Below are 15,629 nucleotides of genomic sequence, written 5' to 3' on the forward strand. Positions count from 1 at the left end.
CTACATGTCACCATACATTTGTAAACTCACAGAATGCACGACACCAGGAGCAAACCCTAATGCAAGCTCACAGACTTTGGAATGATTATGATGTGTCAATGTAGGTTCAAAGACTGTCACTAATGTACCACCCTGGAGGATGACCATAATGCGGGAGATTATGCATTTGTGTGGGGCGGGAGTCTGCGAACTCGCTGTACTTTCTGCTCAATTTAGCTGTGAATCCAAAATTGCTCTAAGATATCGTCTACTTTTTTATAAAAAATAAAGAGAAAGAAGCTAGGCAACATGCTGGTGTCAATTGGCCCCAGCCTCCTCACATCTTTATTACTACTCTGAGTCGAGGAAGGCTGCTAACGCTGCTTTTCAATCGGCACGAACTGGTGGGGGAAGGCGAGGACCACAAAGAAAGGCAGGGGATTCTCTTTCGCCTAGAGTTCGGTGTCCCACACTCGGCGTCCCGGGGCACGGTGGAGACCTCAGACCCTGCTGGGCTTCTTGGGGTCCTTGCTCCTGGCCGGCATGAAGGCGTAGAGTTCCTCGATGAGCATCTCCATGCGCGCGGTGACCTCGGTCACGGTATCGATGACCAGCTTCTGCTGCAGTTTCAGCTTGTTGTTCTCCCACAGGGCCTTGTTCTCCTCCAGGAAGCCCCGGCGCTCCTCCCGCAGCATTTGCAGGGCCCTGTTCTCCTCCTGCAGGAGCCGGTTCTCCTCGCGCAGGGCCTGCAGCGCCTGGCTCATCTCTCTCAGCAGCTGCAGGGGCTGGCAGTCGTCGGGCAGGCCCGGGCCCGCCTTGGCGTCCTCCTCCCCGGAGGGCCCGGACAGGTTACCGACCATCTCCCGCAGGGTGCGCATCGCCTTGGAGTCCTCCTGCGCCGCCAGGGGCCCTTTGGGCTCCTCAAAGGGGGAGGAGAGGCAGGAGCCCTGGTCCTGCAGCAGCCCGGGGCTGCGGGGCTCCTCGTGGGGCGAGGGGGCGGGCTTGCTTTCCTCGGCGGGGGCGGCCGCGTCCTCCGCCTGGGCCCAGTAGGTCTGTCTCTGCTCCAGCAGCTGCTGCAGCGCGCGGTTCTCCTCCCGGAGGAGCTGCAGGGTGCTGTCCTCCTTGCCGCGGGGCCCCTGCAGGGCGGCGTGGTCCTTCTTCACCCCCTCCGGAGACGCGCTGTCCTTCTGCAGCAGTGGCGAGGGGGCCCGGCTCTCCTCCCGGCCCCGCAAGGCCTTGTGCTCCTCCCAGAAGACCTGCAGGAGCTTGTTCTCCTTGAGGAGCAGCCTGGTCTCCTCGCGCAGCAGCCTGGTCTCCTCGCGCAGCAGCCTGGTCTCCTCGCGCAGGGTCTTGGCCTCCTCCCGCACAGACTTGTTCTCCTCCTGCAGCGCGCACTCCTTGGCCAGCCTCTTGTGGTGCAGCTTGTGGTGGAAGGAGGCCGAGGGGGAGAAGCAGGGAGACTGCAGGCGGCAGTTCTCGTTCACCCAGCGCCCGTCCTGGAACACGAACATCTCATCGCTGAGCTGCACCCGCGGCGGGTTGTAGTCCAGCTCCAGGTCGGCCTGGGACATGGGGCGCTCCATGGGGTCTAAGGGCACGGAGGAGAAGCGGTTCAGCGGGTAGGAGTGCTGGCTCGCCACCCGGCGGCTCAGCCGGGGCAGGGCGGCCTGCCGCGCGCAGCCAGCGGGGCTGTACGAGTTGTGGAGCCTCAGGAAGGGCTCCGCTGCGCCCCTCTGCGGGAGAGAACGGGAAAGCCCAGCGTTAATGATGAAACTGACACCCTCAGGGCTGGCTGACAAACTAAGGGGACCAGACATCCCGGAATAAGCTGCGTCTGATCGTCTGGCTTGCCCACAGTGGGCACTTTTGCCTCTTGGAGTCCTTACAAGGAAATGTGGCCGATCCTTGTCATTCCAGAGAGTTCTATTCTATGAAGGCATCTCCAACACTGAATTACCAAATACAGAACCATTGCTCCTACTGGAAATACATTCCTTTGAGCCTGTGATCACCTTTTTGTTATCCAAGCAATACATAACCTCATTTAGTGCGCATTGTTGATTCACTAACATCCAAGTCGCGTCAGCAGCTCTGACTCTCATGCCCGAACAAAACTTCTCTAACACATGTGTTTTCTCCATGTGACATGGCATAGCCTTCTTCTGTTTGGCAATACTAGACAGCACTTGACTTGAAATGGCTCGGAAGCCATTTTACAGCAAAATCACCAACGTAATGCACAAGGCGGCAAAAAACGTGGCACTAGATAGACTGCACAATGGACACTATCTTCCAGCATGAGAGCTGAAACTAAAGGTCCCTTGGCTGGGGACTCAGCATCACGCAACTCAAATTTACCCCTCTCTATGCATGTCTGAGAATTACCATAAAAGTGCTACAAGTATTGATTTGGTGGTTACACATTTTAGCAAGTAGGCAAATTCACAAATATAGAATCCATGAATAATGAGAAACAGTTATATATTATGCAAGTCAACGGCATTGATGTTAGAGTCAACCAAATATTTTGAGTCTTGGCCTCACTACTTACCAGTTAACAAGAATTTGGGCAAATTATTTGAGCTTTAATTTCCACAATTTCAAATCGGGATAACTTCATCTACTCTTTGCCTCATATAGAAATGCTCAGGATTAAAAAAGGTAATATACAAAAGCACTAAGCATGGCCTCTGGCACATTCTGTCACCCTAAAGGAGGAACAAACACTGCTCTCGAGTGACACCACCTACCGGTGTATACTCACACTTGGCATGAGCAGAGAGGCAGCTTGAATCATCCAAACAGCCACCCAAATTGCTGTGTCCAAAATGGTGGAGGTGCCACTGGTCAGCCCAGCCTTCTCTCTTGCCCATCTCGGCATATCTCTCATTCTTAGCCACCTTGAGTCTTTTCTGCTAGCAGTCCCTTAAATATCCACCCCAGCTTCTAATGCAATGCTAGACTCAAAGCAGAGTCTGAGTAATAATTTTGGAAAGAAAGAAAACCATCCCGGACATATCACTGAGCAATGACCGCAAGACCACTGCATAAAATGGGATTCAGATCCACAGAGCTTAACTCCAGTGAACTGGTAGCTCTCACACATTCCATTACAGAAGAATAACCCCAGTGAGTTTTACATGCAGATTTTTGAGCCTCCCATTGTGAGTCTGATTCACTCAGATTGTGGTATGGCCCAGGTATCTGTATTTCTAACCAGCCCCCTCAGGTGATTCTGGCTGCAGGTGGTTAGGACAGCTGTAAGTCAAGTAGAATACCCAATTTGCTTAGCTGAGGGTTAAAGACTTAAAGACACCAGCATTAAAGACTGAAAAGTCACAAGAATTCTCATCCTGGTTTTGTCACTGATGGGCACATTGAAACCAGAAAGCTCTCTTACCCTCTTTGAGACCCAGACTTTTCACTAGTAAAAAAGAGGGAGTCAGGCTTCATGATCTCAAAGGCACCTTCCAACATTGAAAAGTCAATGAAATGTACCTGTAAAATGGAAATAATATGTGCCCTATTTAGCTAACAATACTGTTGTGAGGATTAAATGAAATAATGCATGCAAAAATCTTTTTAAAACCACCAAGTGCCAAAGAATCATAAGGTATTATTATAAAGAAAAGTAGATTTCACTCATGCGAGAATTATAAGATGTATTCAAAAAGAAGTGAGCAAGTGGAATACATACTGGAGAAGAGGCAAAGATTGCAGCAATGAATTTAAATAAAAAGATCAAGATCATGATCATGATAGCTACATCACAAGCATTTCATCCAAATATATCAAAATGCTCTCTAAATATCAATTCCTATGTTTTAGGTTATTTTCACAACTGTACAGATAGAGAAGATAAAAAAACAAGTCAGGTTGTCTATATTTCGTGTGTGTGTGTGTGTGTGTGTGTGTGTGTGTGTGTGTGTGTAAAGAGAGAGACAGAGATACAATTTGCATGGTATATAAAGTTGGTTAGAATTCTTTAAAACTTAAAAAGCTAGATAAATAGAAGATGCCATTCTATGCCATTAACTGTGCAACAAACACTTCATTAACTTTGTAAGGATATGCTCAGTCTTCTAGATAGCAAGGGTGTGAAGGCATTCTGCAATCGGAATCTTTTAGTTTAAAGAAGTTCAGCCTCCATGGTTTTCACATTTCTCAATTGGAAAAGCACATTGGCTCCTATAGCTGTCTGTGATCAAAATGAATCTCACTGTAGATAACCCAGACCATTTCTTGGTAGGTTTAAGGTCCTGAGATCCAGGATTTCTGGGAAGATGAGTCAAAGCCAATAAAGAGTGAATCTTAAGGGGTCCTCTCCATACTTGCACTAGAACCAGTACTTTCTCTCAGCAGGATTTGGCTCCAGAAGCTATCAACGTGGAAAAGTGTGGTTTTAGTCAACATGTACATCCCAGTCCTGAGAAGGAAGGGGAAGAAGGAAACAAATATTGAGACTCAATTTCACGCTAGGTCCTGAGCTGAGCATTCTACCTGCTGAATTCATTTAATCCTCACCACCCTGACATATAAGATGTTATCACTATTCTTATTTTACAGATGGAGAAACTGAAACTCAGAGAAGTTAAATAACCAGCACTAGTTCCTTCACTAAGACGCAAACCCACTGCTGGCTCCCTGACCTTCTACGTGTGAAGTACACACATGGGAAACCACCAAGGATTTATCAAATGACTTGCAGTACTTTGGGGATCGTGATATCTTTTCCTTAACTTTTTATTATGGAAAATTCCAAATATACACAAAAAGAGGAGAATAGTCTAATAAATTTCCATGTACCAATCACTCAGCTTCACCACTTATCAAATCAAGGCCACACTTGTCTCATCGGGCCTCAGCCTGATTCTACAACCACTCCCCTACCACTAGGTTCTCTTAAAGCAAAGTGGCATTATGTCATTTTATCCACAAATACACAAATATGTGTCTATTTAACAGGTCCACAATACCATTATCACCCCTTTAAAATTTAACAATCATCCCTCAATATCCATCAGCAAATACTGAGTTCATGTTCAAATTTCCCCAATTCTCATTTCTTTTTAATGATTGTTTTTCAGCCAGAGGGACAATCTTCTTGATCCAACTAAGGGTCCAAAGAGGAATCACGGATGCTTTCTACCTGTCCCTGTTTTATTCATGATGCCTTTTAACTCATGGCATTCCGCTGCCTGTGCTCCACATCCACATTCCAAACTGGGTACCCAAGGAACATTCTACCGTCTCCTCAACAGAAATACACTAAACAAAACCTTAACATGTGGTGGCTCCCTAGCCACAGACCACCTGCATGTTTGGACCTTAGTCCTTATTCACACATTCAGATGACCTTGCTCATATCCACTCACTTTCTGACCTTAGTTTCCAGTTCCCTAGAATGAAGGGTAAGAGTCATCATCCCTAAGTGCTCTCTTGGCCTGTCTCTTGTCCAGGGGATTTGCATTTGTAAATTGGCACCACTATGGCCCCAGCAGCCCTCTTTTACCAACCTCATTGGCATCTCGTCCTCTACCCTAAACGGCCAACCCTTCCCAAGCAGACTTTGTGCCTTCTCTTGTTCCATGCCCACAGCACCTCATCCAGGAAATGTTGATGGACTAATAAGTCCCCTTTACTTCCTCAACAGGAAACCAAATTCTCCTCCGACTGAGTCCTCTTATCTTTCCTCCTATTCCCAGATAGGACCAAGAAAGTAGTCAAGTCCAGTGCTGCCTCATGACTTAGTTTCTTACAACATGGAAACATTTAAAATTTTTCAGTAGTCATATATTTATTTTAATGAGTAATGGGAAAACATACCTACATTAAATATATAGGCATTTTTAGATACGACAAGGATCATAATTGAACTTTAGGAAAACACTGACCCCAAACAAACTTTTTTTTTCCTCTGGTATTTCTCTGATTCTGATCAGAGCTGGCTGGATTTAATCCTCAAAGGAAAGCTCTTTCTTGGCCTTATGAAAATTATTCACCTTAATCATATACGCACTTGGGATGCGACTGCACTAATTTTCCCTTACATTTATGTCAGTGAATCAAATAAGGTGGCATCTACTGTGTGCCAAGCTCACAGACTCGGCCCTCAGGGAATTTCCAGTTGATTTGAAGAAACAGTGAATAGCATGAACTATTTCTTGGTGCAAATGAGAGAAGTCAAAATGCAGAAAGCATTAAGGCAGACAGCAAGGTGTGGGGAGCAGGGGACTAGAAATGACAACATCTGAATAGAGCTCTGCCTCTGCACTATATGAGTGCATAACCTTTACAAAGTCATTTCATTTCTGTGCCTTCGTTTCTAGAAAATGTGGATGTTAACATGAATTAGGGCCAACCCATATATTTTTGAAATGCTCAACTCTAGAAGGCGCTATTCGCTGTTACTGCAGTGCACAGCCTGCACACCATCTATAACAACCTCACCAACATCTGCCCTACTTCTCTCAGAGGGTTTGTTGTTCAGAAATAATCGGAGACTTGGAATATTTTCTTTGTTTATAAAGAGCTGCAGCCGGGTGCGGTGGCTCATGCCTGTAATCTCAGCACTTTGGGGGGCTGAGGCAGGTGGATCGTTTGAGGTCAGGAGTTTGACAGCAGCCTGGCTAACATGGTGAAACCCCATCTCTACTAAAACAAAACAAAACAAAACAAATCTGGGCATGGTGGTAGGCCCCTGTAATCCCAGCTACTCAGAGGTTGAGGCAGGAGAATCACTTGAACCCAGGAGGTGGAGGTTGCAGTAAGCCAGGATTGCGTCATTGCACTCCAGTCTGGATGACAAGAGGGAGACTTCATCTCAAAAAAAAAAAAAAAAAAAAAAAAAAAGAGCAGCAGACATGTAAGAAGGGCTACTGCTTTTAGAAGGGACGTTGCTTAGCATTTCCTTGGAGGAAGATTATATAGAACAAGAAGAAGAAAATAACACTAAGTGACTATTTTGTGTCAGGTTACATGCTAATTGATTTCTGCAGTCATGTATAATATCTTACCCAAAAGAACTGGCATGATTCTACATAAGATTGCAAAGCTGGTAAGGGAGAAGAACCAGGGTTTAAAATCAGGATATTTGATTCCAAACTCCTTGCTTATTCTAGCACTTCACAATGCCCAGACATTTTATTTTGCATGTGCTAATATCATTACTTTGCAATGGTTCTCCTAAAACCAGGCCTCTCCTCTCGCCAGGTGAGTAAGATGCAATTATCTAAGCACAGTGACCTATCCCTTGTTTTTTGACATCCTAAGTCTTGGGAATCAGAAAGAAAATTTCACATGCAGTGGTGGCTTAATGAGTCCTTGGCAATAACTGAATCAACCAAAATACATTGAAAGATTGGGAGGAAATACTAGGTTGAACCATAAGAAACTGTTAACATTTTACAATTTTTGGCCTATGAAAATGGCCATTTATTTTGCCTTAATATATTTAGTTTATTTGATAAAGCTATGTCCTCATTTCCATTCATACTTTAAGACTTTAAAATAGTCCCAGGTCAAAGCTGTTATGGTATAATGTAAAATCTATAAACATGGAGTTTTCCTCAGGTGAATTTTACAAAGCCCTTTGTTCATCCATGTACTCCCTTAGAGCAACCCCCACCACCTCCTGCACACACATGCTAGTCATCCATTTCATCATCTTGAATATATAATCCGATGAGGGTAGAGGCCCTCAATTTCCAAGAACTTTGGGCTCAAAAGTCACTCCTTTGACTGCTCTTGAGAAAGTCACTTTGCCTCTCTGAATGTCACCTCTAACATAAGCCTAAAAGTGGCTGCTCTGCCTACTTCCTGGGGTTGCAAGAGGAGAAGAAAGTGGTAGGCAAGCTGTCATAAAGACCAAACGGATGGTCAGTAAGGTTTAAACATACCCGGCCTGAAGTGCTACGCGCTGTGGAATATATTTCTTTACAAAAGGGCTACCCAAAAACTGAGCCTCTGAGCTCAGCGAACACATACAAGTCCAGGGTTCCAGATCTTCTTGGACTATGTTAGAAGCCAGTTCCTTCTCAGTAGGACTCCTTGACCAGTGGTATCACTGGTGGGTTTCATGGGTCAAGCTAACCTGCCCTGTTATCTTTTAGCCCTGACAAGAGGTCTATGCCAATACAAAGACCCTGGAACACCCCAGTAATATTCTCCTAAGCCTGAGAGGTACAGCCTATGTAGCATGGCCCAAATGATCATGAAGAAAAGATTGTCTCTTTCCTGGTCTCTGGGAAATGCCCTCACATAGAGATCCAGTAGGTAGGAAGGAAAAAGGTTGGCCTCTTCATGGACGAGTGGGATATGAAGCTGATACAGAAGGGGAATAAGTTGGCCATGGGCTCATGATGCCTTCCCATCGGGTGTTAGAAAGGTGCCAGGAGACTCTGTCCTCATGGGAAATGTGCTCATAGCTGTAACCTAATGATGCATCAGTACCAGGGATCCAGGAAGGGCACAGGGCATGAATGTCACCCTCACAGAAGCCTGAAATTCCACCTGTGGATTGGAATTCTTCCTTAGCATTAGGTCTGGCCCGCTTCCCTGGCATCTCTTTTTTTTTTTTTTTTTTTAGGTGGAGTCTTGCTCTGTTACCCCAGCTGGAGTACAAGGGCACAGTCTCAGCTCACTGCAACCTCCACCTCCCAGGTTCAAGTGATTCTCCTACCTCAGCCTCCTGAGTAGCTGGGACTACAGGTGCTCACCACCACACCCAGCTAATTTTTGTAATTTTTTTTTTTTTTTTAGTAGAGACAGGCCAGGCTGGTCTCAAACTCCTGACCTCAGGCTATCTGCCCGCCTTGGCTTCTCAAAGTGCTGGGTTTACAGGCATGAGCCACCAGGCCTGGCCGGCAGCTCCTTTTTCAATATAAGTGGTTCTGGAAGGAAATGCCTGAAATTTACCAACAACTGTGACTGTCAGATCACCAACCTGGCAGCAAGTGAAGAACACGGGGGAAGGGGACAACTGAAAGAAGGGAAGCAAAAGCAAAGGCCAAGGGGCAAAGGGGAAGTAAAAGGACCAAAATCTCTTACTGATGCCACAGGACTTATAGCAACAGGTCTCTCTGGGTGGGACCTTCTGGGGTGGAATTACTGGGGTTATGGTCTCCCGTCTAAAGAGTCTGGGGATGAGACTGAACAGCAACTAGCCAGGCTTAGCTGACATGCACTGAAGTCTCTCCACCTCTGGAAAAATGTGGCTACCACAGCCCAGAAAACATGTCAAAACACGGCTAGCAGAGTCCCAGCCTGCTGACCAAGTTTCTTAAACACTGACTTTGCCGACATTCCTGAGGGTTACTATCAGAGAACATTCAGCCATCTGAGGTACTTTTAAAGCACATAAAGTTGAGAGGTCCCAGGATTCTAAAAGGAAAAGCCAAATATGCTACTGATTTTCATATGAGATGACAAGGCTGAGTCTCATTATCATTATTATTATTTTTTTTTTTTTTTGAGACGGAGTTTCGCTCTTGTTACCCAGGCTGGAGTGCAATGGCGCGATCTCGGCTCACCGCAACCTCCGCCTCCTGGGTTCAGGCAATTCTCCTGCTTCAGCCTCCTCAGTAGCTGGGATTACAGGCACGCGCCACCATGCCCAGCTAATTTTTTTATTTTTAGTAGAGACGGGGTTTCACCATGTTGACCAGGATGGTCTCGATCTCTTGACCTCGTGATCCACCCGCCTCAGCCTCCCAAAGTGCTGGGATTACAGGCTTGAGCCACCGCGCCCGGCGTCATTATTTTAAATTAATTCAGCTCCCTGGTACCATGGCAAAGTCAATGGCGGTTTTAATGAATACTAACAGGTAAAAGGATAATTCACAAGGTAAATGTGATTGATGTTGATAGAATTACAACGTTAACAGCAAAGAGGGTAAAGAAGATGGCATATAGAGTATGTCTGCATACTGTTTAGCAGGCTCTCCTGAAATCTTCCTGTGAAACGTTATTCAAAGTGGCGGAGATCTGGGTGTTGTCAGCGGGAATTCACTGCTTCCAGGAAAAAGCCCAAAGGGAAAGGAGAAAAGGCAATCGGGAGGGATGAAGGAGGCACCAGAGGGTGCTATTGGAGCTCAGTCTGACATGGTGCAGCTCTTTCATTGATGATCTAGGAGTAAACAATGTCTTAATGAAATTCACAGAGCACTCTCATTGGGGAAATGTAAAAGTCTGTGAGACTGAATCATGATGTGTGAAAGGAACCAGGAGAACAGCTAGCTTGGACAGGAAATGATATTGATAGCTTGCAAGTTAACATGCTGGAGGGAAGTAGATCAGAAAACACAAATATTTAATGTGAGGAAGAAAAGCGGGAAATCAAGAAGTCCTGAAAAGGGCTGATAACAAGTAGTGATCACAGGCATTTGCAGCGTAACTGAGAAGCCCAAATGCCCAGCAGAACTGGGAGCTGGGAGGCACTTTTGGGAGACAGAGCTGCTGCCGCAAGTCCTTTCTGAAACAAATGTAAAACGGACTCCGCCCCAGAATAGAGCAGTTTTTGGCAAATATAAAATAAGAAGCCCAGAGGTGAGCAGTTAAGATGCAGGGAGAAGACTCTATCTCCAAAAAGCAAGAGAAGAACCACAGAGCTAAGGTGCAGCATGGCCCAGCAAGTGGCATGCACCCTGGCTGAGGCAAACGGAACACATGGGCACTGATTTGAGTTCAGGCCTTTTCCTCCAGGTCTACCATTACTAGTGGAGTTCCTGGGGGTGCCAGTTTCTGCACCTGTAAGATCTTTACCTCATACTAGCTTGGCCCCATGCCTGACACATGATCGCACCAACATTCAGTCAATATTTCTTCCTCTCCTTGCTTCCCAGATCAACCCTGTCCCCTAAGCCATGCACCATCTCATTTAGGGAGGCAGAGTGAGCACACTGGTCCCTCTCACAGCCCTGGTGGTAATTTGGTTCAGATCATCTAGCTGTAGACACCCACGCCCTTCCCCCAGAGTGCCAATCTTGAGCATCCTGACAGGTGTCCAAAACCTGATGCGTGGCTTGTGCCCACCTGGCAGGTGTATGCACAAGGCTGCATCTGCCCATATGAGGTACACGTTCCTAGACAGGAGATATCCCCTCATTCTCCATCCACTCTGCCCCCCAAGAGCCCAGCAGCTACACTAGGTCCTCCAGCACAGGAAGCAGGCAGCCTCAAGACAAGCTGGAACTGTCTTCGACCACCTTCTCTCCTCCTTGACTGCTGGGCTGTTTCTGGGAGCTGGGGAGGGAAAGCGCGGTGGGCGTAGATGGAAACATCATTCCAGTCCCTCTATCGCATGACCACTACTCTTTCAAAACTTCTCCCCTCCTTCACACCCACCCCTAGGTTGGCACCCTCTGCCTGACCAAGTTTCTTAAACACCAACTTTCCCAACATTACTGAGGTTACTATCAGAGAACATTCAGCCATCTGACGTACTTTCAAAGCGTGTAAAGTGGAGAGGCCCCAGGAAGAAAAGGTTGATTTATATGGGCTATGAAAGAATCACAGCAGTAACACCAACTCTCGGGGAAGTAGGGGCCAACACAGCTCCCTGTGTATTTCAGGTGGAAATGAGCCCAAAAAGATTCCTACAGCTTGTTATCAGCTTGCTATCACCCTGTCAAATGATCAGGAGGAAGTTATCTTAAATTCTGGCTAAGATTCATGAGCTAAAAGGAATAGAAAAGTCACTATTCATTACAAAGTTATAAAGATAATGTGAAAACAAACATCCAGAATGTTTTCTTCTTCCATATTTTTGCCTTCTGCTGAACATACTTGCCTAGATTGTTACAATTATACATATAGAATGCCCACTAGTGGTCAATCCTTCTCCCACACATCCCTGGACAGAGTTCCGAGATAGTTACCTCTGCACTGGATTCCTCCATCCCACATTTCAGCCCCTCTGGTTGCATGGCCCCGGTCTTCCAATGAGGCCTTAGGTGACTCTGGAGAAAGCAGAGCCACCCTTTGTGACATAGCAGCAGTAGAAACAATTCAATCAAGAGGACCCCACGAAGGAAACAGCTGACTGCAGGCAGGAGGAGACCTGAGAATTTCTAGCCTGTAAGGACTTCACCAATTCATTGACCTCAAAAGCATCCAGGCCCACGGTCCCTACATCTGTCTTTGGTGCACAGCAGGGCTTAATTCTCTCGACAACTCCAAATAACTCTGTACCCCTTTGTCCACGGACTAGGTTTTCTTCTCATGGACCCATTCTTATGCGTTTGATTCCAGTCCCAGTTCTAATTCTCCCCCAGAAATCCAGAGTGATTGCACAGCACCAAGCACCAAAAGATCTCGTTTTGAGAAGGCTGGATTACTTCAGAGTATCACAGAAACTTGGAATGTTAGGACTGGAAGTTGTTACCAGATCATCTGACCCAGCCACCTCATTTGTGGGGAAAACGGCCCAAGGCCCAGAGAGGCTATGTGTGGTCTTCTCCAGCACATCGCCTGCTGGCAGCCAACCCGAACTACAATCTGAAGCCCTGATGAACTCTGCTTATTCTACAACATCTTGCTAGAATTTTGAAGGGAGAGGTGGGGGGTTATTATGGCTAACACTGATAGGTTATATCCTTCTGTGATTATCCCTACCTGAGGTAGAACCACATTGATTGGGATTTCTAGGCTTTCCGATCTGGGATCTCTTTTTCTTGTAAAATTTGGCTTTGAGTTCTGTGGAAAAGAGAAAGGAAGATTGCAGCTTCCCAGCTCATCCTCTGGGCCGGGCCTCAATTGCTCACCTAAAAAACAGAACTTCCTACTCATTTATGTCCTTCTTGTCAATTATGTACAATCATGAAAATCTGAGTCTGGAAGAAGGTGTAGATGGTATCTGATATGATGGTTTATCAGTCTCTGAACAGATATTAAGGTAGATATTATAGCCAGGCTTGGTGGCTCAGGCCTGTAATCCCTGCACTTTGGGAGGCCGAGGTGGGCAAAGCACGAGGTCAAGAGATCGAGACCATCCTGGTCAACATGGTAAAACCCTGTCTCTATTAAAAATACAAAAATTAGCCAGGCATGGTGGTGTGTGCCTGTAGTCCCAGCTACTCGCGAGGCTGAGGCAGCAGAGTCACTTGAACCCGGGAGGTGGAGGTAGCCGTGAGCTGAGGTCACGCCACTGTACTCCAGCCTGGTGACAGAGTGAGACTTCATCTCAAAAAAATAAATAAAATAAAAAATAAAAAGGATAGATATTACAGTTGATGTAAAAGGCTTTTGAAAGTCTTTGAAGCAGAGATAGCTGTACCTGCTTCTTTGTCTAAGATTATTATTTCTATCTCAAGTGAAAAGCCATACCAATGTGAGTTGCCAGGTATAGGTCCTATGCAGAACTTGGTCACCAAAACACTCAGAACACTCCAGAGGTGACATCACAAAACAATATGGTGTTTTTCAGAGCTCATGGTTTCTCTCTGAGCATCACAGGTGGGAATGAGGCATCTGACAGGCAGGAAGAGCTTGTGGGGGCTCTGACTACATGGCTGGTCAGGGTCAGTATGACACACAATAGCCCAAACATTAACCCCCTGTTGGGTCATCCCAGCTGCCATTCATATCCTCACTGCCAGGCTAAGTTGAGAGTCCTGTCCTTTCTCCAGAAGTGGCAACTTCTTGGAGCTGGGTCACTCAAGAAGAAAGAAACGCAAACTAAACTCTTTCCAGACCAAGGGAGAAAATGCAGTTTGAGGTGTTTTCTGACACTACTCAATCCTTTAATTCTCTGACACCAACTGTGTGTCCTACAATTTAATTTCATTCTGACACTATCTACCTGGAGTTAGTGTTACAGAGCTGAAGGGGCTCACTGTCCGATGCAATAGAAGACAATACTAAAACTAAGTTCTTTAAAAAAGAAATAACTTTTATATTGAAAGTCAACTCCCAAGGAGACAAGAGTCAAGCTCAAATCTGTCTCTCTGTGCTGGCATTAAGGCCGTATTTTTATTAGAAAAGGTTCTGGGTGGAGTCTGAGATTAGTAGGTGATTGGTGGATGGAAATAATGGGAGATCTGGAAAGTCTCAAAGAGCAAGAAACCGGTAACTAACAGAATTTTTTCAGTTTGCAGGATAGCAGATAAGAAACAAGCTGCTGAAACACTGTAACTCCCTCCACTTGTGAGATCAAGAAAAACCTGGCTGAAATTGGCTAGAACCAAGACGGCTGGCTGGAGTTTGCACAGAATGAGCTTGCTGACGTCATAGTCCGAATTTCCACCCCTTGTTTCATACCAACTCCCTCTGAATTTGCACATGCCACTCAGGAGTTAACATGAAGAAAAAACTGTGCATGCCCAAGGACTTTTCAGACCTCCCCTTTCCTTGCACGAATCACCTACTAATCTCAGAATCCACTCCTTGAACTTTTTCTAATAAAAATGCTGCCTTAATATCAGCACAGAGACTCCTTGACTCAGATGAACAAAATCTTTGGAAATGTAATTAATCATCTTCTTGGTTTTACCATAAGTAGATTTTCTTCAGTCAAAGCTTGCTTGTAATGTGGCTGTGGGAGATGGGGGAGGGAAGTTATAGTGTCTCTGGTTGGGCTGACCCTGGTCTATCTCTTGGAGTTCACTTTCAAAATAAAGCTATTCTTTTATCCAAAGCCCAGTGTCATGGTATTGGCTTCTAGCACATCAGGCATCAAGCCTCTTTTGCTCAATAACATTAGCATCAGATCCCATAAGTTAGGGGCTCAGTTGCACGAGCCCACCTCACTTTAGATGCCAATCAGAAATCTGAGCCACCTGTACTTCTGATTGATCAGCTATACATATCAGGGGTTTCCATGATTCCCTCCTTGGGTCCAATAATTTGCTAGAATAGCTCATGAAACTCAGGAAAAATACTTTATATTGTTACAATTTTATTATAAAGGTTACAACTCATGAACAGCTAAGTAGGAGAGATGCATAGGACAAGATATTGAGGATGCGGAGACACGGAACTTCCATACCTCTCTGGCATTCACCCTCCCAGCATCTCAAAGTGTTCACCAATCCAGAAGCTCTTTGAGCCCCATTGGTTAGAGGGTTTCTGCAGTTTTCATTACATAGACATGGTTAATTTAATCATTGATCACTGAACTCAGTCTCCATCCCGTCTCCCTTTCCCAGAGGTGGAGGATCTGAAAGTTCCAACTCTCCTAATCTAATTCTACAGCGGGTTCCTCTGGCAGCCACACTCCATCCTCCAAGAGTCACCTCATTAGCTTAAACTCTGGTGGTTTCCAAAGGGCCTTGTTATGCATAAAGAAAGATATTCCCATCGCTCAGGAAATTACGAGGATTTTAGGAGCTCTATTCCAGGAACCAGGTACAAAGGCCAAATATACATTTTTATTATACCAATGTAGAAACTGCATCAAGACCACAATGCTCAGCTCCTCTGGTCTCAATTCTGTCAGATTATTCACCTTTTAAGACTTTTAATGGTAGCCTTTTTGTGTATCTCAAGACTTTTATTAGCTTACTATGCCTTTGTGGTGGGAAGGAAGTGGAAGACCAGGGTCAGCAGATCCACAGACACTATCACTGCCCACTCACATCTCCCACCCCCACATTACAAGCAAGCTTTACTTGAAGAAAATACAATATACAAAAATTCAAAGATATACTTATGGG

The 15,629-nt window shown here is 45.7% G+C and overlaps 1 protein-coding gene across 1 annotated transcript; it reads right to left on the reverse strand.

Moving 5' to 3' along the window:
• Positions 1–292: 292 nt before the first annotated feature.
• CBY2 (chibby family member 2) lies at positions 293–13,714 on the reverse strand. Its single transcript, XM_032294721.1, has 3 exons — positions 13,303–13,714; positions 12,592–12,672; positions 293–1,712 (listed from the first exon to the last, which is right to left on the reverse strand). Exons 1-3 carry the CDS (start codon positions 13,375–13,377, stop codon positions 480–482), a joined length of 1,389 nt encoding a protein of 462 aa, XP_032150612.1. The 5' UTR covers positions 13,378–13,714; the 3' UTR covers positions 293–479.
• Positions 13,715–15,629: the final 1,915 nt, after the last annotated feature.

The sequence above is a fragment of the Sapajus apella genome, unplaced genomic scaffold (genome assembly GCF_009761245.1).
Source record: "Sapajus apella isolate SASKATOON/1434 unplaced genomic scaffold, GSC_monkey_1.0 scaffold32, whole genome shotgun sequence".
Lineage (NCBI taxonomy): Eukaryota > Metazoa > Chordata > Mammalia > Primates > Cebidae > Sapajus > Sapajus apella.

Bases quoted from the DNA above. Each gene is read 5' to 3' on its own strand.
- CBY2 (XM_032294721.1), bottom strand. From the start codon at position 13,377: ATGTCACCTCTGGAGTGTTCTGAGTGTTTTGGTGACCAAGTTCTGCAT. The intron at 12,673-13,302 runs GTATGGCTTTTC...TCTTTTCCACAG, and splicing joins ATACCTGGCAACTCACATTG to AACTCAAAGCCAAATTTTAC. The intron at 1,713-12,591 runs GTAGGGATAATC...TCTCTCCCGCAG, and splicing joins TCAATGTGGTTCTACCTCAG to AGGGGCGCAGCGGAGCCCTT.